The sequence below is a fragment of the Paramormyrops kingsleyae genome, chromosome 2 (assembly GCF_048594095.1).
Source record: "Paramormyrops kingsleyae isolate MSU_618 chromosome 2, PKINGS_0.4, whole genome shotgun sequence".
Lineage (NCBI taxonomy): Eukaryota > Metazoa > Chordata > Actinopteri > Osteoglossiformes > Mormyridae > Paramormyrops > Paramormyrops kingsleyae.
Genome location: NC_132798.1, coordinates 26,892,490 through 26,917,572, shown reverse-complemented (window position 1 = coordinate 26,917,572; position 25,083 = coordinate 26,892,490). Strand labels below are relative to the sequence as shown.

Below are 25,083 nucleotides of genomic sequence, written 5' to 3'. Positions count from 1 at the left end.
AATGTATCCAAACAATGTGTAGTAGTTAAGAAAAAAACAATGTGTCCTGCCCCGATCGTCCGCTCCTTCCGGGTACCACGCCCCCTTGTTAACCCCGAGTGGAATCCCCGTGTGATCAGCTGTTTCTGGTTGTTGTCATTAGTCCTCTGTATTTAGTCCGCGTTTCAGTTTGTTTCCCCAGTCCGGTCATTGTATTGTCCAGCTGCGTTTTGCCTGCGCCTTACCTGTAATTAAACCCCATATTCCCCGATACCCTGACATCTGTGCCTTTGTCTCCATTCCGTCCGCTCAGCGGGACAATATTTTTATAATTAAATGTAGGCTATTCATGGTTTATTATTAATATTAAAATAATTAATAAGAAATCTTTATTTTTAAATGTATTTTATTATATAATTACTGTTACTGTCTATCTTTGTCTAAATGTATTTTTACTGTCTAAATATATGTATTCCGCTAGTGTAAACATGCACAATGCTACACAACGAATGTGAGGCTGAGACTGAAGCGTTACCCTTTGTTTCCGCTGAGAGACGTAATGTGTGACTAATTTCCCCGCGCATACAAGTTATCTTAGGTCGGCGTTCACGGTTTGACTTCTGAGATTCAGATCGAGTCCTAGGTAATTTTTTTTTTTAACTGGTTGGTTCGACTTTTAAGAAATTCGAGTTCTAATGAGTTCGAGAACTGAGGTACCACTGTATAGAAGATGAATGGCTGGGTGGATGAATGGATGATAGAAATCTACAATTCTGTTAGTGCAAGCAAAGAAAAAAAAACACTGCCCCTTTAATATATTTTACTATTATTCAATAATTTGCCACAAATAATTCTTTTGTGTTGTTTGTCACCTTTCTCAGTTACATATCAGCACTTATACACCCTTTCATGACTTTTATTCAATTTGTATGTCCAAGAAGGCTGATCAGCCAGGAGGCCTAGGCTCTTTGTTTCTCCTACAGTATATAAGAAAAAAACGAGAATCGATAAAATTTCACTCAATTTTTTGAATTTTTGCTTTCAAAGATTTAACGCTGCACTGGCTGGGATGTGGTATTTAGGAGTATATTGGCAAACAAAGAGTAAGCTTCCGGATTGTGTCTTACAGGATCTCCTCTCCTCTTCAAACAGCTGACAGCTGTTTCCTCACTGAGCACTAATCCACTTCATAGCCAAGGTGAAAAGATGTCTGAAGCACTTAAGAGGCCGGCTGCAGAGGGAAACCCAGGAATGCGATTTAATTAATTGTTCTCAGTCTCTTAATGCTGGCTGGTTGGTCTGAGTAGGCAGGTCTCATCAGGGTGGCTTTGAATAATAGTTCCCACATTCGTGCACAAAATGCCTATACATCCATAAAAGTTAACACCTTACTCTCCAAAGGAAGCACACAATCCATGTTTGGTTGTACAAACTGTTGTACACATCATTGACTGCCAGCATACGCAGTCCTCTGCTGTATCACTTACCGTCAGCATACACAGTCCCCTGCTGTATCATTCATCATCAGCATGCACAGTCCTCTGCTGCATCATTCATCATCAGCATACACAGTCCCCTGCTGTATCATTCACCATCAGCATGCACCGTCATCTACTGTATCACTGACTGTTCGCATGCACAGTCCCAGGGGTGCCAATAGAGACTGTGCCCCCAAATCAGACCAATCCAATAACTTTGTAATTTTTTAGAGCCCCTGTCACTCAGAGGCCCTTGGAATAACCCTGAGTTTCAGCAGCCCTGTACAATCCTCTGCTGAAATACTGCAATGTCCAGTAAGAAAATGGCACTGACAAGCGAATATGCTATAACACAATAAATGAAAATTCATTAGTAATGCGCTGTCCAATTCAGTCACCCAATGGAAACTCATCAGCCCCTCCTGCCCCCCCCCCCAGCAGCAGTGTGTGCAAATCCCACCTCCACAAAATAGCTGTTACCATGTGCTGCATTGCCACAAACACTAAAAAGTGGAAAAACACAACACAGTAAGAAAATAAGTGTTGAACACAAGCAACTTAACAGCATCAACAGTTCACCTCCCAGAATGCCTCTTACCACCAGAACACTATATCCCTATAGTGGTTTGGTCACTACAATATCAACAGACTCATGCTTATAGCATACTATAATTCCAGATTTTCTTGTGCACTGTTAACCGAAAGATATGTAGGTGATGTTCATGTTCATCAATAGCATCTTCAGTAATCACAGAATAATACTTTTAAGGTGAAAAATATAAAGAAATGTACTAAAGTGATGTTCTTAAAGTGTAATGCTTAAAAACACTGACAGACAATATGACATAGAATTATGCGTGAAGTTATTTGTTTTTTACACACAAAGGGAGGATCGTGTGAAAACTGCAGACCTCCCCCGGTCTGAATACTGCCTATTTGGTTATGCGTATTCATTCATTCGGGCACATTTTGCGTAAAACAGAACCATCGAAAAAAAAAAAAAAACTAAATGCAGCATTAAAACACTTAACATAGCAACATGCAATTAGATTAAGGACTTTAAATATCGATCATATGTACTTTCAACACCATAAATATGTAAAATGTGAAATTATGCTCTGGAGAGCTGCATTGTTATTGGTGTGTGCCTGGAGCGACGTCACTTTCTTCTGGCGTAGTCCGGATCCAGCGAAGAACACTCGTGTTCTACATTGACTACAACTTGCCGAAGACCTCTGAGCTCCCCGATTAATTTGCAAGGCTGTTAGCATCGATCACAATCGTACCTCTAAATATAAACATATTGCACATTCCCGTCATTTCTATACGTGCATGTATTTTGTGTCTTTTTATGCTTGCTGGGCGGTATATTGATAGACATCGTAGGCTGGGTGCAGTATCAGCACGGGAGCTGTCCATACCTCAACCCAGCAAAACGACGGCATCATTACTCACATTTTCATTGCAGTTTTTAATTTATTCTATTTTTATATATTTTTTCCTTTTGGGCTGCCACGGAAAAAACATATGATTATACTTACAAGGCGACTGAAACCTTGAAATGCTGTGGAGACGTCTGTAAGAAGGAGAGAAGAAACCACAAGTCAAGTAGTACGGTGTGAACTATTTACAGGTACTGTACGATGTGTTTAATATTACGTGCACTGAGTGATGATTTAAAGTCTGATTTTCAGCATGAGCATTGCATTTTTGCAACTGCAGATATTGTCATCGGTGGGCATGTATGACATAACTGTCAGTCATTGGATATATTTTTGCGCTGTGAATGTTGTTTTATTGTATTAGGCTATGAAATGAGAAAACGTATTTGCCCTGTGTCAATACTATTTAATTGTCTGTCTGAGAGATTCGATACTGAAAATGCAGTATCAAATCATCCTACACACACTGCCTTTTCCCATACTTTGAATTAATCGTTTGGGTTTAAACGTGCAGTCGCTAATCCTTAATGAAAGCTCAAATGTAAAATTATCTACGTCTGATGTTTAAAATTCTTTAGATTTAAAAAATCATATTTTCTCCACTCAGTTTTAATGACATTTAGATGGCCACTTTTCAGTACCTTTGTTGAGGTCACAGGTTTACACAGAATTAAGCCTGTGAGCTGGTTTTGAAGATGCGTTATGACTAATGTAAGGAGGTGCTTAACTGGTCAGTTCTGTTTAGAGGGTGACAGTGAAATTTGGTTATGTTGTGACATACATCAGTTGATGTAAACTTCTGGCTGATCAGTTTTGGAAATAAACCAATTTAAATGCCTTTTGTTCTGATGATCATGTTCTCCATATGATGTGAACACAAGAGAACAAGAATAAGAAAAAGTGATCTAATTTTGTTAAAGAGTCGAATGTGCATATTTCAAGTAAAAAAAATAATTGAAGCGTATATGAAGGATGGCGTTGTCAGGATGTCACACTGCAAGGTGTCAAGTAAGAGGGGCTAGAGGTAATATCCCTGCTCTTTAGAGATAATGTTGTTCTTTTGGCCTCATTTGACTGGGACCTTCCGCACTCTCTTCAGACATAATATACCTACTGGGAAGCAGCAAATATGAGAATCATTAGCTCCAAATGTGAGGCCATTTTACTCTGTAAGAAAATAGTGGATTTCTGATTTCAGGTTAGGGGGGAGAGTCTGCTTTAGTGAAGGATTTTAACTATCATGGGATCTTGTACACCAGTTTTTCCCCACCCATTTCTTGGGGATCCCCTGACAGTCCATGTTTTTGCTCCCTTCCAGCTCACTGCCAGTCAGTCCATGTTTTTGCTCCCTTCCAGCTCACTGCCAGTCAGTCCATGTTTTTGCTCCCTCCCAGCTCCTTTTAGGTCCCCAAGAACCAGGTTGGGGAACACTGCCATATAGCAGTGAGAGTAAGATGGAATGTGACAGATGAAATGGCTTGAGGGCTACAATTTTGCAGTACAGGACAGGTCATATTGGTGAAATAGGAGCTAAGTCATTGGACAAGGCTTACATCTTATCGGTCAATCTATACGTCTTCAGATATAGCCATAAGCTGTGGGTAATGACCGAATCAATATGGTCGTGAGAGCAAGCATTTGAAATGAGGTTCCTCCACTAGGTTTACAGGGTCACTCTCTGGGTGCTTCTGAAGAGAGCTGTTCTGGGTACATCCCATTGGGTGGAGACCCAAGGGCAGAGCCAGGATACACTGGAAGGACCGTATCTCCTGTTGGAACTCCTGGGGATTGCCTAGAATGAGCTACAGTCTGAGGTCTTAGAAACATAGGTCTGGTCTGCTCAGAATGGTGTCACCAAGACCTTCACCCAGAGAACCTACTGTTAGCGGTCTGGACTTCGAACTGTATTATAAGCCAGCTTCTCCAATTCCATCTGTTTTATAACCTATTTATACTGTATTTCCAGACTATATATGGATACTCAGCAGAGTTAGATACTCAGCAGAGTCATTGCCTCACAGATTTGGTTTGAATTTGAATATGTCCTCCGCTCTGCAGTTTTCTATCACTGCCCTTGTTGTGCAGTTTCCTTCCTTGGCTGGGTGCTGCACTTCCTTCCATTCACATGCATGTGACACAAACAGCCACACAGACCCTGTTGTTTAGGTTATACCAGTGGTTGTAAATTGGCTTTTTGAGTACATGTGTGTACATATGGAGTGTGTGTGGGGGTCATGTATATATTACATTGTGGGGACCAAAACCTGTTATCTTGACGTTAGGGGGACCATTTTGTTCAGTCCCCACAAAGGAGAACTGGCTTTTATAAAAATCGGTGAATTCAATCAAAAACCTAAAATGGACAGTCCCCACAGAGATGTGTGCATGTGTGTTTTCTAATTATTACATTGTGGGGACCAGATTACCTCACAACATGATGAACACTTTTTACCTTGTGAGGATATTTTTCCGGATTAGCAATTAATGAAAATTTGCAGTTGGACATGCAGTTGGACACTTGGTTCTTCCTGGCCCTGGATGACCAACAGCCTGACACTCAGATCCTGCACCATCCAGTGGCTCTCCCACAGATTCAGTATGCTGGGCTCCTCAATAATGATGTATCCCCATTACACCCACTACAGCCTCCTTTCCCACGTATTCTGTTAAATAACACAGAGGAGTCATGCATATATACTTAGATTTCCCTAACTGGATGTGCAGTGTCTAGACATTTTCTTACAGTGAAATATCAGATTATGCAGTGGTTAGCTTGCCATGAATGATTGAAGAATCTGAGACCAATCAAAAATTAAACAAAACTAAATAAATCAAGTACATTTAATGAATGGTATCTTGTATTATGTTCTTGACGTTAATATGAAAATGTATATTTTATGCAGTCACTCAGATCCACATTCAGCTGTAATGAGGGAGAAGCAGTCAGGACAACAGTTAAGGTTATTCCAAGAGTTTAATGTGTGAGAAAATAATTTTCTTTCCTCTTTTGTTTATCTTCATTATGGCTTCACTGTACTTATTTCTGCTGATTTCCTTTTCATGTATGTGTGTAAGTTTATAGCTTTTTATTTTATATCTTCTCCATTTTTGCACCCACTTTATTAACTGATTGCTCCAGTTTATATTTTTATCTATTTAATTTATTTAACTCTTATTCCGTTTATTTGACTGCTCCTTTACATTTTCATTTACTTATGTGTTTGTTTGTTTGTTTAGATTTACTGAATTGCTGCACTATTCTGAACTGTGTTATGCTGCTGTAACACTGCAAGGACTACTGCACTTCACTGCATGTCACTTGCACGAGATATTGAGTTTACCTTTAAGGATTAGCAACCTACCTAAATACCAAGCTTGAGCTAAACAGTTTACAGTACTGTAAAGCACATGGGAAGCACATGGGAAAAGAAGACTTGGGATTTAAACGGACTACCCCCGAATAGGAATAATCATTTCTTAAGTGATTCAAGATGCTGCCCACGCAACTCTGCAGTATTGGGTTGGTACTGTACCACCCCCAACTTTCACGAACTCTCTATTTATTTATTATTCTTAATACTTATATAAATATAAATACATTGGAAAATATATCAACTTTCGTTTAATGTAACATTAGATTCAAAGAATATAAGCAGTAGACCACTACAGACAGATTCTTATAAAAACGTATAGTATTATGATTTGACTTCAGAAGCTTACATAAAATAAAAATCATTATAGCCATTGATTTTATTATTGTGCCAGTTAGTTTTTTCCACAATACACTCATCCTTGAATAAGTTGCTGTAGTGTTGCTGTCTTTAAATGCCAGCTTTGCTTATGTAAATTGTGGCAAGTTTTTTAAAGTGTTTGCATGTCCTGTCTGTCACAATCACCCCTTGAAATTTTTGTACTGCTTTCATCATTGTGTTTCATATTTCATGCAAAATTTGCATCAGTTGAAAAGGTTTAACCATACATTGAGTCCCTTGACTCTACAGTTCTTAAGAAGTCTATTTTTGGCATGCATATTAGATTAAGTATTTTGTAATCCTAAATGTTCTGACTTATCATTGCTTATCCAAGAAAAAAACCCATTTGAATATTTTTACAAGGTTTCTAAACATTTCTAATCATTATCAAACTTCTAACTTGAATGTTCATCTAACAGTCTTCCATGCTGTTTATCCAGTTCTGGGCCTGGTAACCTGTGTTTAGTCTAACTTGCGTCGCACTTTCTGAGACTTGGACTTGAATTTTATAGATATGCAGCCTGGACTTGGATTCAGACTCACTAATATGACTCAGACATGCACTTATTTGTAATAAACAGTATACCGTTCTAAGCCTATTATGAAATATGTAGTAATGAGGAAAAAAAACACTTAAAATTATGTATTGTTTTCAAATTAGCCAATCAAGCTTATGGTATCCCATCATTCATGCAGCTGTAGGTTATTAGCTACACTGTAATCAGATTCAGAATTGGCTTTAGTCAGCAAGTACTTTGTTGTGTGCAGGTTCTCAGGGCTAACAAATACAGTATGCCGATATTAAGAGCTAACAAGATGTCCACACCTAATGTAATTAAACGTATATTAATTGATGCTAATATCCAGAATTCTAAGACATCAGCAATCTGCAATACCTGCAGAAAGAAGATAGATGAAAAACAACAAACTACATCCATTTCTTCTCTCGAGATCATCCTGAAAAGCACATTGTGGGTCAGCAATATTAATTGTATGCTGTTGACATAGAATGCCCAAAAGATTGGCACTTTTAACCAACAATATGCAGGAAAAAAAATTTACAAATTTTATCAGTTAACATTTTTAACATACAATGTAGAATCTTCCATGTGAACAAACTTTAAAGATCTTACATTAATGAATTTAATTATGAGGGCTTATTCTGGTGGTGGCGACAGTGAAAATCACTGATCAACATCCCACACTTAAGCTTCTGAGATAAGTTATTTCCCGTCCATCCACCCTCAGTACAAGATCAATTGAGCTGATAAAGAGAAGTGCGTAATGTCATCAAATGCTCCAAGAGTGCTTGTGTAATAACAGACATCTAGAGTGATGACATCTTTCATAGGTATATCAGCTTACATTATGCAGACTGACCCAAAGAGACAAAAAATGCAACTGTGCTTCCATCTGATTCCCTGTTAAAGGATCCAGGGCAAACACAGGGACTATAACTGGAGCAGTTTTGGGGGGAATTGCAGAAGAATACAAAATAGAAAGGAAAGTCACCTACATAATTACAGACAATGCTATTAACATGAAGAAGGCTTTTATCAATTCCTTCTCTTTAAAGCAGGGGCTTTTTTTAATAAACCAAGGACCTACAAAAGAACCTAGATCAAAGCTAAGGACCTTCTGCCACTAATACGTGATGACATAAGTACCGTACTTCACTTGCATAGCCTGAAATGGCTATGTGGAGGTTTGGGGGGGGGGGGGGGCAGATGCATTGTGTTATTTGGACGGAAGGCTTGAGCAGGAATGGCCTAGATGGATTAGACCTTTGCAATGGACACTGGCTTTGAAAATGAGAAAAGTCGCCTCTCTGGCAGGGAAGTAGCCAGAGCAAGTTCAAGATATAGGAGGGTATCAGGCAGATACAGTCAGCCTCACTTCCACGCACAGTGTGGGCTCTGGAATCAGACCTCTTGATGTGGTTGACGCATGTCTTCAATGTAGCATGGAATGCGGGTAAAGTACTGCTCTACTGAAAATGGGGCTGGTGGTTCCAATTTATAAAGCGGAAGACCAGAGGGATTCGACTTCCCTGGGAAAGCCTGTGTCTAGCTATTAGAGAGGAGACTCCACCCTGTTGTGGATTCGGGAGGAACAATGTTATTTTGGTGTGGCCCTGGACCAGCGGACCTAGTCTTCTCCCTCACTCTGCTGTCTGAGGGTGTGTGGGAATATGCGAACACGGTTCACCTGTGCTTTGGAGGCTTGGAGAAGGCATTTGACTGTAAGCACCAGGGCATACAATGGGAGACGCTGCAGGAATATGGGATATCAGGACCAGTACTGTGTGCTGTTTGGTCCCTATATGAGAGCAATATGAGTTCTGGGTATATCCCACTAGGCAGAGGCCCCAGGACAGACCGAAGGCAAACTGGAGGGATTATTTCTCCTGGCTAACTTGGCAACTTCTAGCGATCCCCTGAATGAGCTATAGTCTATGTGTCACGATCGGGTAAGAAGGCGAGCATGGAAGCATGAGAGCAAGCCAAACTTACGGGCAATCAGGGGTTTAATGGGTCAACGGACAGACAGGTAGAGACATCCACGGACACTACAATGACAGATCTGACGAGACGAACTCAGACGCGGACTAAATACACAAGACTAGCCAGAAATAACAGGACACAGGTGATCACAACCAGGAATTGACACGAGGTCATGAGGGGGCGTGGCACACACGAGGATCGTACGGAGCTGGGCGTGACACTATGAACATGGAATCAGAATTTGAATACTTTTACCAAATGATGTATAGAATGAACATGTCTGGAGAAGTGGAGGGAAAATTATGATTTTATATTCATTACATGAATTTCACTTCCTTAGTTGAGAAGAATATGTCAGATCAACCCTGTTGACTTTGATTCCGGATTTTAAGTAGATTAGATATTGCAGAAATGTAAAGCAAATTAAACGAGCTTTAGCTTCAAAGTAGTCATTACTGCATTGTTCTGATGGATCTGCAAATACTGTCACTTAATATGAGTGAGCTCAGCATGTGCCTTTCCTTCAGTACATACATTGTTGTCATTCTGAATGTCATTCTGAAGTCACCCAGAACTGGAGATGTTTACAGGGTCGGATGAGTCATACACAGAAGACAATCATTTCCATTTCTTGAGTATTTTTTTTTTGTACATGAGGCACTTCGGAGTATAGGCTATAATTAAGGAAACTCTGACAACCTGCCAAATCGCTGCCCTTTGGGAAACCTAATGCAATGACATGACTAGGATAGATGAGAGGAGACCGTGTCCCTAATTGCTCATCTCAGACTGCACAGAAATGCATTATGGCAAATTCTAATGGCTCAGATAAAAATTATGGCTCCGGGACAGAATGGTTACATAATTTGTAAATATGCAATGTGCAGCATTGCAGTGGCACAAGTGCAGTCAGTGAATGAGACATGTTTACAGGCTGTTTACTGTAGTTTATCTCACAGCTGTCATAGTATGCATCCCTTATCACTGAAGCAAATCTTTAATAAGATTTAAAAATAGGCTTTGATTCAAAGTCCTTCCTCAGGTCTGCTGCACTCCGCTCTGGATACATACTATGTAAGAACTTTCTTCAAAGCAGGAATGTAATTCTCCTTGAAAACACATTGGGGAAAGGTAGCACTCAAGAGATAGCAAGCAGTGGTCATCTGGTCAATCTGTGCTTCTTAGTTTCTTGAGTAAAGCTTATTGGAAAATTTGAAGGCGAGATCCAGTGGCGTTTAGGCAAGGTAAGGTGCCACTGACTTTAAGCCCACTCACTGGAATGTAATTCAGAATGTTTCCTTTTCTCTGTGATACTTAGTGGCTGTGAGTAAACTGTCCGATGAACTTCATAGTGTTGCATTAGGAGGGATTGACAGCACAGTGCTTAAATAGAATGACTACACATTACTGTGACGTCACTTTAAGAATGTTACACATTTAAGACCGCTGGCACTATATTGCACACTGTGCTTCTTTAGCTCCTCAGGGTCAAATCTGTGAGCTTCACAGTACACTTAATCATGCCAGGTTTGTACAGTAAGAGCTGATCTTTAAAGGAAGATACAATATGTATTTTGCGTTATGAGTGATTAAGACTTGCATCGTCAGATAGTAGCTTATGACTGGGAAGTACCCTGTTCAGTTCCTTGTACTGATGCTTACATTGTCTTCTTTACAGAACAGACTTTGAGTGACTGTGTGCCTGACTGGAGGAGTGGCCATTAAGATCTAAACAAACTCTTCGTATAAGTTTTCCGTATGAAGTTGTGTTGAATTTTGAATGCAATTAAAATGCTAATTTGTGGAAAGAATCGTATATATTGACTAAATAATGGTGAAATATAATCTAATTCAAAACTCAATGATTATTTGACTAACACAGCACTTTAAAACATATTGAAATCTGGAAGTTGCAGATCATATGCAGTTAAGTATAAAGAGAAAACATTGTGTACCTTTGTCTTTATTTGGGTTCCAGTTTTCAGTTGTCATATCTTTAAAAAAAAATAGATTTGGGCTATTTTAATCAGGAAGGGTATATATTTTGATAATATCCCAACAGATCAGCCTAAGGCAACACTGGGTTATTAAAAATGATTAAATATAACAATAATATAATGTCCTTCACAGACCCCACCTCTACCGACGGCTGTCTCTGCACTTCATCTGGCATTGTCTGGCTGCCAGTCCAGCATCTGCCAGCCTTATTCATTTATGGTGTCATTTCAAGTCTTTGCAAGTTCTAGTATAAGGATATATTTTTGATCCATTTCAAAGTTTGGGAGGGGAGGCTCAGAGACTGACATTGTTGCCTGACGACGCTGAGGCTGGTTTGCTGGGCTTTCCGGTCCCTTCCTGCGCGGTGTTGGTCCAAAACCTCCTGCGGTCCAAAGACATGCAATTAGACGGACAGTCGTCTTTAAATTGCACTTTCTGGGTGGCTGTTTCCTGTGATGGATTCGCATCCTGTGCAGGGTGTCCCTGGGTGAACTATACTTTCTGGGATCGTCTCCATGTCTCCCTATGACCTTGTACTGAGTAAGCAGCTGGAAAATAGATGAATTACTGTAAAGTTAGTATTGCAGTCTCTTTGCTGTCCTAAAAAAACAGAGTTATTTGGATTCATGATGGAGATGCATGAAGATAAATGAGTGTGCTTGTTCTCCCAAGCCTGTTGTCTGTTGAGCTGAATGATGAATGATGGTAGATGTATTGTAAATGATGATGGTAGATGTATTCTCAATGTGAGCCGCTCCATCTCTTCCTTGTTTCAGACATGGGTGTCCTGATGTCGAAAAAGCAGCAGGTGGATAAGGTGCAGAAGTGCAGCGCTGTGGTTTCTGCTTTCAAAGAGGGTTTGAAGGAGCGCCCTCCTCCAGCTCACGGGGCCCAGAACACTGCAGAACCCGAGGAGAATCTCACTGACTGCTCTGCTGAACCCGAATCCTCAGGGAAGGGGCGGGAGGAGGGGCAACCGCCGGAACAGGGCAAGAAGGGCTCCACCTCCCTGGAGAAGGAAGGCGACTGTAAAGTGAATCAGGAGGCGTGGTCCCGGCTGCGTGACGGAAAGGGGGTGGAGCCTGAAGATCTGAACAAGGCGGCTCATCAACTCACTCCTCCGGCATTCGTTCGTCCCAAGAGAGAAGCTAATGATGATGAACCTGTGGAAATTGTACTGGATCAAAGAGAGCAGGTGGGCAAATTACTGAGAAAATAGGCAGAAATAAGTGTTTTTTTATGATAATAAAAGTGCTAATTAATAAGTGTTAATATTATTTCTACCATATTAATTATTAAGTGTTAATATTATTTCTACCATTTTTATTTGGTTTGGTAATGCCATGATGACATTGAACCTGACTAAGAATTTGCTAAATTAATAGTAAATTGAAAATTTTCAAAATATACTCTACTCAACATATACAACTCTGGAAAAAAATTAAGAGACCCCTCTATTTTACAAAAATCTGCATTTTTATATCCTGGTTTAATCCTGGTTATGCTGTCAGAAGACTACATTACACGGTAGGCTGCTTCCAGGCTCAAAATATCTAAGACCACAGTAAACAAGAACAAGGTGAAGCAGGAGACACTGGGTGCGCCCAAAAACCAGCCAGGTAGAGGGCAGTAGCAACTTTCTAATGCCAGAGATGACCTTATCAACTTATCCGGCAGTGCCTCATAAATCAGAGCGTGACTTCAAGTGACCTTCAAAAAAATGGGAAACATTAATTGGTGTGAAGTGCAATGCTAGGACAGTTCATAAGGCTCCTAGAAGACCGGGGATGAAGCCCTTCATCATTGAGAAGCAGAGAAAAGCCAGGCTAGAGTTTCCAAAAATATGTTTATTTTACACAGGAGCATACCCATAAATTGAAAAATGAGTGAAACTGAAAAATTTGCTGTGGTCTCTTAGTTTTTTTCCAGAGCTGTATTTTCCAATGAGACAGTTTTCTACTGGGCATAACTTAGATAACTGACAGTGTAATGGCTTTGGCATTCCTGTATCTGGGTATCTGCTGAAGAAAACTGGTATAGGTGCATTACTTAAAAGTTAGACTTGCTGTGCTTTCACTATGAATGAAACATATTTGTCTGTCGCTCCAGATGCTTAAATGGCACTCCAGAACTCTACCCAAAAGTGCACTTAATTCAGGAGTGCACTTTATTGATTTTAGCTCTGCATGTTTTGCTGTACTGAGATAATACTTTCAGATTCCAGTCTCTGTCCATTATTTAAATTGTTGGAGAAAATTTGCTACCTTTTTCATGTTCTTTATGATTAGCCATTTACGGCACAACAGATTTAGAACTGTCAAATGTGCTGCAGAAAATCTTGGCATAAGATTTATGCTCGTCAGTTTGCATTATTTACATTTTTGCTACACTCGCTATTGATAACATATATTCTGAGCACAAATTTATTCTTACATGTTGGCATGATTCTCAAATGATTTACTATAGAGTCATCTTGGGTTTGTATAAAAAGAGCAAATATGGGCTAAAGGTCTACACAAGCAGAAAAATTGTGTTTTTTAGATCTGTTCATTATTTCCCCACACCTACAGACAATTGCCATTATCTCCCAATGGTAAAACATTGTAATTGCATACAGCACCCGCTTACAATCGGACTGCTCATTCCAGCAACAGCATCATTCTTTAAAAGCACATGCCTCATACATCCCATAATGAGACTGTGGTTAATAGACAGCCATTGCTCTCCAAGAAGTGTCAGCCTTTATCTCTCACACTTCAAAAGGAACATAAAGAAGTAGATATTTGCCTTAGTAGGTAAACATTTGCTTTTTACACTGCATCATTAAACCGGCATGGTTCAGCAGGGAAAGAGTTTCACTGCATAAAATCCTCCCCAATTTTTTATATTTTTTAAGAAATTCAAAGCACTTGATACTGTTTTAGAGGACAATGCTGAACATTACTAAGCTAACATTAAAAACTGAGAGAAGAGAAAATGCAATATACAGTTAAACACTGAGTACAAGCTGAAAATTTAAATGATTAGAAGTTTAAATGAAAGTTCAGAATTTATTTCCAAGGTTTCCATCTCATATAAGTGTGATGTTCGTTCACCTGTTTTTTGTTTTCAGACAGATTCCTTTCATTTCATGTTTACTCGCTGTATGTCAGTAGGTCATTATGTAGGTCAGTATTTATCCATTTAAAATAACAAACCTTATAATTATAATAATAATAAACTTGCATTCCATCTTGGGCATTCCCTGCTTTAAGCCCAATAACTACCAGATTAGGTTTTTCATGGGACCAATCATAACTGAATTAGCAGATGCTGAATATGGATAGCTGGCTTCATTCTATAAGATGACCATGGTTTACTGTTAGCTGCAGTAGTTGTAAGTGCCATATATTTTCACACCAATGTTAATAATTACAGGAAAGTCCTGCGTGAAAGATGGAAAGCCTTCTTGTAAGTAAAAAAACCTGCGCAGAATTCACACCATAACCGTAACGGCTCTTCCTGTAGCCGGTCAATGAGGAGATGTGCGAAATCTGCGAGGTGTGGACGGCGGATGACCTGTTCCCCTGCCGGATTTGCACGCGAGTGTTCCATGACGGCTGCCTGCAGGAGATGGGCTATCTTCGCAAGGACAGCCTACAGCAGATGAGGGACACTGCCCACACCTCCGCAGGCTGGAGCTGCTATTATTGCGTGAGTCTTTGCAATATCATACCCCTAGTCTAGGCCAGCAAAGTTACATTACATCTATACGATTTTTTCAATAGCAATTTACTAAAATTTCATTTCAATGAGGACTGATTAGTAGCTGTTATACATTGTATGTATAAATTATTTGTGATGCATGTATTATCTGCATCATACCCGTCTGTCAGATGGACTGTGACAGTGTGGATACAGATTGTTCAAAAGGATTTCAAAATGCGAAGAGGGTCAGTTTGGGAAAAGTGTCTATGCTAAGAGAAACTCGTGGCATTTAGAGGCACATCAAAAGTCCCTTGCCGTCGTAACATTTGAATGGCACTACATCCTGCGAGTATGGCCAAATGTTCGTTAGTATATTATTGTTGTCAAAGATCCGGGCGGGTTTGGCATGAGGGCGTGGCATCATGCAGGCGAGGAACAGAAAGTGGACGACCCACTTGCGGCTCACAGGAATATAGGGGTTTATTAAACAAAACTGAAGACACGCGAAAAACAAACACTAATTACAAATGGGTCAGGGCGGGCAGGCAGGCTACAAATAACACAACAAACCAACTAACTAACATCAAACAACAACCCACTGGGGAGCTGAACTCAGGCAGGAACTTAAATACAAAAACTGAACTGGGTAACGAGACAGCAGGTGTGAGACATAGACAATTAACCAATCGGGAGGGTGCAGGACAACGAGCAATCAGGAAAACACACAAGGGCAGGCAACACATGGAACTAATTAACTCAGGGACTGGGAGGGGAAAACTAAGACACTGACAGAAACAAGGAAACAGAATCTACACTAGGGGAATAACAGGCAGGTAGTAACACAAGCATGGGCACAAAGCATGAAACCAAAACCAAGTACAAATCACAAGACACAGGAACTAGAAAAACTCAGAAATGAAACACTAGGGAACAAAATGCAAAAACAGAGGAGGCGGGATTCAAACACACAACAGAGGGATTAACAGGTAGCCATACGCTCAGCTTATTGAGCCATGCAGCTGACAGGGGGCAGGGGAAACACTACAGACTGGGATAACTGGGGAAGACAGGATGGCCAGCGGCACCTGCTGGCCAAACGGGGAGAAGGAGCAAGACTGGGACAAAACAGGTGCTGACCCTGACAATTGTACTCAACCCCATTCTAAAGGGAAGGTTATGTAACATACCCTCATTCAGAGACACTAGGTCAACATCTAAGACTCATATTTCCAGACTGAAGAAATCACAATATTTAACCTATGTTGAAGGATTATCTATTTGATTTTTTCATGTAGCACTGCATCAAGTTTATTAACAATGCAAGGAGAAATCGCACTGTTTCACAAACACAGAATCCATCCATCCATCTTCTAGCCAGCTATACTAATAAGAGCCACAAGCGGCCTGGAGCCTATCCCAGGCAGCATAGGGTACGAGGCTGGGGTACACCCTGGGCAGGATGCCAGTTCATGGGGAGGCACATTCACGCACACACTAAAGAGACACCAATTAGCCTAACTGCTTCGGACTGTGGGAGGAAACCACAGTACCTGGAGAAAGCCCATGTTACACTGGGAGAAACTGCACACAAACAGAGCAGAGGTGTGATTCAAACCTCCAGTCCTGGATGGTGAGGCAACAGTGCTACCATAGTAGTAGTAGTGAGTTCATGGTGTTTCTCAGCCGAATATTTAGGGACCCCCAGGCTCACAGCTGAGAGTGAGCAACAATGTGGACTTTCTGGGGGAACAAAAACGTGGAGCAGCTGGCAATCCCTGACGACCAGGTTAAGAAACACAAGTGTACAATGCAGTAGGTCTATTGCGGTAACAAAGTTCATTAATATTAAACAGAAAATTCATATTAAAAGCCACAGATGTGAATCTCCCCCACAAAAGTAATTAAATAAGCATAGTGTATTATTTACACACAACCGATGACAAAATAACTAGGTAGCAAAGTGCAAATTGTTTTGCTTTAGGAAGTTGAGAAAAACACTTCTGGAGCCTAAAAGCTTTACACGTCTTACCGCAAGTGCATAACAACTTTTTGTTTATCCATGGGAAGCACAGTGTGCCCAAGCAATAGGAATTTCTTACAGTATAATTACCTTCTTAATCTGCACAGACCACCTACTTATGGTCGGTAGAAATCCACTTCTCTACAGGATATATTTCCATTTCTGATGGATTCATTTATCTGTCCTAATAACATTTTCAGTAATGGGTTTTCAGATGACTTTCATGACAGTGAAATCCAGTACCGATTCTACAACATTCTGAAACACAAAAATATGAAAGCCGTTTGGTGTACTGTAAGGAACCACAAGGGAACTAATTTCTAATTAAAGGCACAGTTCTTTACATATGAAGAATTATATTGTCCAATGATATAATATTAATATAAAAAGTTTGTAATATACTGTATATTGTGTCACGGTGTGGGAACCATAGAGGCAAAGGCAGGCATCGGGGAAAGACAAAGTGGCTTTATTAATGTAAAGCACAGCTGGTAAGGCGAAAGGAAATGGACCATGTGGGGTCAAAACTAGGCAGGGAGAGCTAGGAGGATGCACAGGGCGCAGGGCAAACAGAGGGGCACAATCAGTCAGTAACATAATACACATAACAATACAATGACCGGACTGGGAAGCTCAGGACGAGGAGGCACTATAAGGGAGCAGATGAGAGGCACCTGAGATCATCCACACGAGGGCTGAAACGAGAGGCAGAGGTAGAGGTGTGACTCGTTAGTGCCACACCGCGGAGAACACAGGGGAAAAAGGCATGGGTGTGGCATATTGTAATGTCTGTTTTATTTGTAATGCTTAAGAATAAAGGATAAACACATATTGAATGTTATTTTCTGATTAAATTCAATTCATGGCCTCCAAAATCGAACATACATGTCAGTTAATTGTTTGGAGTCCGCTAACTGCTTTGGAAATGCTGCTGTATCTTCTTCTTTTGGAAATATCACAGTGTTGCTTATTGATTTGTGACCCTGCAGGACAATGTAAACCTACTTCTTACTGAGGAAGAGATGTATAGTCTCACAGAGACCTTCAAGCAGTGCAAGATCATTCCAGGTTAGCACACCTGTCAGCTTATTGTAAATATGTACACAGTCAGCACCTGTCAGCCAACATGATGCATCATTATTGTTGTAGCATAGAATTCAAAACGTTGCAGAAGAGATGATTGCCTTGAGTATTTTATTATTCATCACATTTACAATGGATTTGATAATTATAGTCTTTATCTGACCTGCCCTGCAGAATCCTGCTTGGTGTCTGACGAATTCCTCCAGTACAAGCACTTTGTGTCCAAGCAGCTCTCTGAACGAGACCTGGCTGATGACCAGGAAGAGGAGGTTCTGGCCCAGTTCTCTGCTCTGGACCCTGAACAGAAGGGACAGATTGAGTGGACTGACTTCCTGTACCATGAATCTCTGGGAGTGCTCAATAAGTTCCGCTCTAAGGTACTAAAGACTCATTGCATTATGTTACACATCTGCTGGACACATTACTGAATCCCTGTTTCTTTGAATATGTTACTGTTTGAGAAGTTGCAGCCATCTTCTAACTGCATATCCCGGTCAGGGTGATGGAGTGGCATGAATCCTATCTTAGGCAGCATATTCACCAGCAAGGCAAGAGGATACCCTAGAAAGTATTCCATCCATTGCAGAGTACAAACACACACACACACAGACTACAGGCAATTCTGAGGCACAAATTACCCAATTACAATATAAAATCTCACAATGGTTTCACTTTGCCCTGGTCATTTCTTATCATGCTGTGTTCCAAGGGTTCCAGTCAGTGGATCAATTCATTTGCATTAAGAATAAACAAATTTCCCCATGTTTTATGTAATTCATTAATATCCATTTCTTCCCCAGAATTCTCTTGTACGACTGCTGACCGCGAAAGAAAGGGACCGGGCACGCTCAGTGTACTTGAGTTTAGATCAAGACAGTGAAGGTCTTGTCCTTAGTGGGGAGGTGTGGAGATCCCAACAGTCGTGGTTCCAGAAACATACCAAAGAAGCGCAGTCCTGCAATGTCAGGTACAGTACAGCTTATGGAACATAAATCCTGCTCTGCTCTTCTGCAGGGCAAAACATCAGATGTATTGACAATGACCCAGTGAGACAAAAAATAAGTGCTGTGTTAGTGGATATTGTTACTCTATTTTAATGAAGAATAAAATAATATTCCTACCTGGGAATATAGTCCTTATTGCCCTCATGGGTATACAATAGAATAAATGTTAAAACATACCTTGCAAGTTAGCTAGTTCATTAATGAATTATTTAAAAAAATAAAACTAGGGAAAGACCTGTAGCAGGTAGAAGTATTTTTATAAATGTGCACATTTCCGTTAATAGTGCAGTTACTAAATTTAGCAGTTTACCCAAAATCACCTGCCCTCTATCTAAATAATCCGTCTGATTTCTGTTGCACGCTGTGAATGGTCCATAATGAATGTATACAAGTAGTGTATGCTGTCAAAAACTTTTGAGCTTTAATTTTAATGTGACTAGTATAGAAACACTCTACAGAATACTGTACTAAGTTTAATTAAATTTATCTGTAGATGTAAGTTATTACAATATTAGTTGCTACTTATTTGGTTTTGATCAAAATCCATGTAATGCATTTTTCTGTTTTAATGCACTGCTTGAAAGCGGCTGTATCTTTATTTTTTTAAAATCTGTCTTCAGTGCTACAGTTTTATATCTACAGTTCTATATTTTAGAAATCAGTGAGAATACTGTAATAACACAGAACAATTTGAAAAGAAATTATAGGAGATTTTCTTGTATATGTACTTGCTGCTCAGAATATTGCTTGGAAATTTTGCCCTACTTACTATTAAAACAAACCAAAGCCACAATAATTGTAGATGTTAAATAGCTTTTAAACTGTCAATAAAAGTTTTTTTTTAATATATTCAAACAGTAAATAATCTTTGAATTTGTTGAAACTTAAAGATGTTCATTAAGCAGGTGTTATTTCTGGTTAATTGCTAGAAATCACCTGAACTGTAAAAGATCACATTTAGGGAGCACATTTGGAAAGATGAAATGATAATTGCTGACAATAAAAATAGAAAGATGGAGACAGACGGAGGTAGAACCTGGTGCATTAAAACAAGGGGATGTTGTTTTCCTAACAGAAACATGTCTGAATATGACACAAAGACAAGAATTAGGGATATAAAACATGCATGTAATATAGGCATGATATTAATGTTTCTGCAAGAATTCTCCATGATATTAGTCTCTTTGATATTTAACCAAAATAGGAATAAACAATCTGAAACAAATGAACTATCCCTATATTTAATTCTCATTAATTAAAATAATAGCAGCTCTTAGTACTGCAGGATGAGTGTGATTACACTGAGTACAGTATTTGCAGTATATGAATGCAATAGCAACTGCAGCAGGCCATATTGTAAACTTAACTAAATAAGCAGAGCATACAGTATATATAGTTATAGTCTGCATAATCAGAGCCTGATGCAAAGCTGCAGTCTACATAATCAGAGCCTGGTGCACCGCTACAGTCTACATAATCAGAGCCTGATGCAAAGCTGCAATCTACATAATCAGAGCCTGATGCACAGCTGCAGTCTATATAATCAGAGCATGAAGCAAAGCTGCAGTTCACATAATCAGAGCCTGATGCAAAGTTCAAGTTATACTGGGTTGGGAAAAAAATCAACAGTAAAACAGGATCAATAATAGCCCAGAAGCTAATGCCGCCTGCACCCCCTAAAGCATGGACAGCTAAACCCCCCCCCCCTCCTTTACAAGAAGAACCTATACAAGAAATACAGACGTTACACATTATTTTTTCATGGCAGAGAAGATAAGATCATCACCCACGCAGCAATTTAATATTAAATTTCCATGTATAGTGAATCATTTGTAAGAGGGTAAGTGGTATATTACAAACTGCAACACAATAGAAATTACCATGGTGAGAGATGAGAAGTAGCAGCTAAAGTGGACTGACAATGTTAATAATGTAGAGCTTGGCTTCATAGCAGGTAGAACGCACAGGTGGGTTTTGCATGGTTTAATGAGTGATACAGTAGTATAAATGCCACGGAATGTTTTACATATAAATGGCTAAGTGACCAATAGAGGTGCCACACATACAGTGTGTACTCTTCCCTAACAGACTCATGGGACTGTGTTCCACAATAACAAATCTAAGGTAAGTCTGAATTTACAAAAGGGAATTGCATGTGTGTGTATATTCATTTATATTCTAAATGTTCCTTGCGTTCCTATACAATTTCAAACAAATGGTGTAAACTCAGATCATAGCTAAGGAAAAGGCTTTGCAACCTACAATGATAAGATTAATGGCTCTCAAACAAAATTTCGAAACCGATATTGAATGTGGGTATTTGACTCAGTTTTAGAATTAAAATTATTATCTATTATTTTTAATGTAAGGCTATAACGATGTTAAAACTGCTTGGAAAAAATAACAGCATGAGCAACAGCAGGGATGTCAAAGCAGATGATCACCCTGGTTATGATGCATGCAGCACAGATCACACATCTAAATGCTGGCTTAAGCTACGCGTGTGCCTGTCCTTCCCACAGGGCAGAAATATAGTACTAGGGGATGCATTTCTCTGACTCAAGTTAGCAAGCAGTAATGCACCTGAAAGTGCTTCATTGTTTACCACAGCATTCCCTCCGTGTCCCATTCCTTACAGCCTGCCTGATAGGGTGGTTCTCTGTGAATGTCTCTGTCTTTGTTACTTTAATCTGTCTTGTGCCCTACAACCCCCACTGGTTTTTTTTGGATACAAAGGCAAATTTCTATGCATATGTCAATGAAACAGTACATTGCTGTTTTATTGACATATATCATCTTATTTTAGTAGTAGGTTTAAGGATTGAGTTCTACAGTATACTACATATACAGTATATAATGTATATATTTATATACATCAATTATATATATATATATATATATATATATATATATATATATATATATATATATATACTGTATATATATATATACATATATATACAGTACATATATATATATATATAAACTTCATAGGTTTATATTTATTCTGTATTTATATTCATTTATTCTAACTTATTGATCTCCCTCCCTGTGGAGAATGCAGTACTACTGAATAAAACAATAAATAGGTTTTGGTGATACTTTGTGCTGATTTAACTGTGGCAATGATATAGACAAACTACAATGACTCCTTCTTCTTCAGCATGTTAACGTGTTTGAAATATTTAATTTGCAGGATACTGTCAGCAAGACAATGACTAGTGTGTGAAAGACATGTGCGTGGATCTGAAGTGTTCCTCTTTTTTTAAGCATCAGCCATGTTGGGCCGATATCAGAGAGCAGCCCTGCAAGTTCCGGAAGCAACAAAAGTCGCGAGAAGAGCCCAATTTCATCTGGGAAGGATGACAGAAGGTTGTGGTCATGTTGATCTCACTCCTGATCATTTAGCTATAGATACCTGTATGACACACTCAAGCCCATAGGCTGGATAACATAAAAAGAAAAACATCCAACCCAACACTACAGATGTTTTGATGTTTGAAACCATTTAAAAACCCTTTTAATTTCATACCACGCATCAGACTGCCGTCAGGTTGAGTTACCAGTCATGTCATTTATTCAGCAGGAAATACTCATGATCGTGCATCTCTTCATCTGTTCCTACAGGCAAATGAACTGGCAGGAGTTCTTGATGGAGAGCGCCATCTACATTTTGGCCGCCCGCCCAAACAGTGCTGCAGTGCATCTCCGCCCCCCGCTATAGCCCTATAACAGAACATCTCTAGTCCTTGGGGGGAAAGAGAGGCAGAGAGCCAGAGAGAGAGAGAGAGAGAGAGAGAGAGAGAGAGAGAGAGAAGATGATGCTCTGCAGATTGATGAGAAAGGTTAGAACCAAGCTTGAGGCTTTTCCTCCCAAGGAGATGCTAAAGTCCATCCAAAGACATTTTGAGCTGCCTGCAATTAGTTCTTGTACCAAACAGAAATAAAATACATTAATATGTTGCATTTATCCTCAATTTCATGGGAAGTACCCTGAGCAAGAAAAGCAGCTCTCCGAAAAGGATTTTTGAAAATAACATGCTTAATGTCCTGAAAATGTTATCTAAACACATGATTGGCAGTGAACCCTGCACATGATTGGCAGTGAACCCTGCACATGATTGGCAGTGAACCCTGCACATCTCTCTAACGAAACCCGATGCACTGAAAGCTTCTGTAATGCAGCAAATGTTATCAATACTGTACAAGCATACTGCAGCGCTGGCCAGAATAACTGCTGGAAAGGTGGGTGGATGGATGGATTAAAGCACAAAATTAAAACTAACAATATAACCTATGGATGTTCTTATTGAAAGGGATGAAAAGTAATTATTCCAATGTTTTACGTTTTGCACAATTAAAAAATAATGCAAAATGCATCCCTGTATGGCAGTTTTCTTCTATGAAAGATATAAATGTATACATGATATAAAAGATCAGTACTTTAGATTGAACGATATAGTCATCATGTTTCTCCAATGTAATGTGGAATTTTAGTTGTGTTACCTTATTTGTTTGTTGTATTATTTTTTCTTACCTTTTCATAAACTATCATAGCTGTTATGTTTAGATCACGTTGCACTTAAAATGGGTGATTTACATTTTCATTAGTGCTGTTGATTTTAGTATTCAGTTTATTTATATAGTTTACATGGATCTTCCTGAACCATTTTTGCCTAAGAAGTTTAAGCACATGATGCTGGAAAATACCCAAATGAAACATTTTGTCAAAAAAAATCAAGAAGTCGTACCTGTAATAGTTGTATAATCATGCCTTGGAAATTTACTGTAATTGTATTATTAGTAGTAGTGCTATTAACAGTAAAACTCTGGCTTCTTAAACTATACCTTAAGTGGTTTGGAAGAAGTTTCTGTTATTTTTTGTTATCTGAGGGCAACTGTAAAGCCGCTACAGCTGAACCATTTAATGAACCTTGAGATAATGAATTCCAAATAGTTCTGAAGAGATTATGAACTGCAGGAGGGAGGTTGTGCAACTGAACAAGACAGACTGTGACACAGCCATGTAACGCGACTGTTTTACCAAAGAGTGAGATCAGAATGCAGCACCCCCATCACAGAGAGGACACAGAGAAGGACAGGCCTGGGTATACTAGGAGCTGGGCCAATTTGAAGCTTGATGCTCTTCTGTAAGATCTCTCAGCATGGGATTCAAGGCCGAAGACGTGCCAAGTGTGGTGAACATAGCAGATAAAAGAGATCTTCATGTTGTTTCTTTCAGACATAATTCAGAATATGGTGTTCGTTAGTCTGTGTAAGGCCTGTACACCCTAGCAGAGATTGAAATGCTAAAGACAATTGTACTGGGGGGGCAAGCAGAAGTATTAATAGTAGCATACTCCCTTGGAATCATGGGTATATTTACATATTGACCATAATGGCGAGTAAACGTGCTGAAAATGCACATAGTAAATCAGGGCTTGGCACTTTAATGCAGCCAGCAGTGATAAATACAAGGAATAAAAAAAGGTTGATAAAGTTTTACAAACACTGGTTACTCAGCAGCGGTCTTTAGGGTTGATTACAGTTTATGTATTTAATAAAAAGCCCTCCTGGTCTCAGTTCTCTTATGCCAGAAAAGTCACTAAATCATTCTGATCTTTTCATCTCAAATTGTTCCAGGCTCTGTATCATTCTCATCAACTGGTTGTTCGTGACATTTTATTGTTACAGTGAATTAAACTAATGTATGGCAAACATATCTTATCAATCCTCACTAAAAAAGAATGGTCTGCTGTTTGTCCATCCATCTATCCATCCATCCATGATTCCATCAGTTCATCGATCAATTCCATTCTGTTTTAAAATCCTAATTTAATTCAGGGATACAGTAAAACTTGATCATAGTGAATAATAATTATGCTATCAAGTGCTGTAGACTGTTGGGAAACAGAAATATAATACCTAATAATATAATACCTGCAACATACCAGTCACCTTCTCATCATTATGACTGTCTGTACTCAGATCAGTTTCAAGGATCCAGTGATACTTCTGGATTAATTATGGAGATGTATCAAGACAAATGACTGTCTCCTAAGCTATGGTGGACTGTGCTAGCTAAGTACCTCAAGTAAAAGTGTGAGCTGTCCAGGTTCTCGCTCTTCAGACATGG

The 25,083-nt window shown here is 39.4% G+C and overlaps 1 protein-coding gene across 2 annotated transcripts; it reads left to right on the top strand.

Annotated features, from left to right (window-relative positions):
* The first annotated feature begins 2,610 nt into the window (after window positions 1-2,610).
* LOC111850284 (PHD finger protein 24-like) lies at window positions 2,611-24,665 on the top strand. Of its 2 annotated transcripts, XM_072708853.1 has the most exons (10): window positions 2,632-2,720; window positions 3,002-3,090; window positions 11,930-12,348; window positions 14,661-14,846; window positions 17,850-17,928; window positions 18,118-18,320; window positions 18,744-18,910; window positions 21,036-21,071; window positions 22,218-22,319; window positions 22,575-24,665. In XM_072708853.1, exons 3-10 carry the CDS (start codon window positions 11,932-11,934, stop codon window positions 22,669-22,671), a joined length of 1,287 nt encoding a protein of 428 aa, XP_072564954.1. In that variant the 5' UTR covers window positions 2,632-2,720; window positions 3,002-3,090; window positions 11,930-11,931; the 3' UTR covers window positions 22,672-24,665. The 2 variants fall into 2 exon arrangements, with proteins under 2 accessions (XP_023679769.2, XP_072564954.1); XM_023824001.2 differs by lacking the exon at window positions 21,036-21,071 and having other exon boundaries at window positions 2,611-3,090.
* The last annotated feature ends 418 nt before the right edge of the window (window positions 24,666-25,083 follow it).

Coding starts and splice junctions, on each gene's coding strand:
- LOC111850284 (XM_072708853.1), top strand. CDS start 11,932: ATGGGTGTCCTGATGTCGAAAAAGCAGCAGGTGGATAAGGTGCAGAAG. Junction 18,911..21,035: donor GCGCAGTCCTGCAATGTCAG/GTACAGTACAGC, acceptor CTTCCCTAACAG/ACTCATGGGACTGTGTTCCA. Junction 21,072..22,217: donor TCCACAATAACAAATCTAAG/GTAAGTCTGAAT, acceptor TCTTTTTTTAAG/CATCAGCCATGTTGGGCCGA.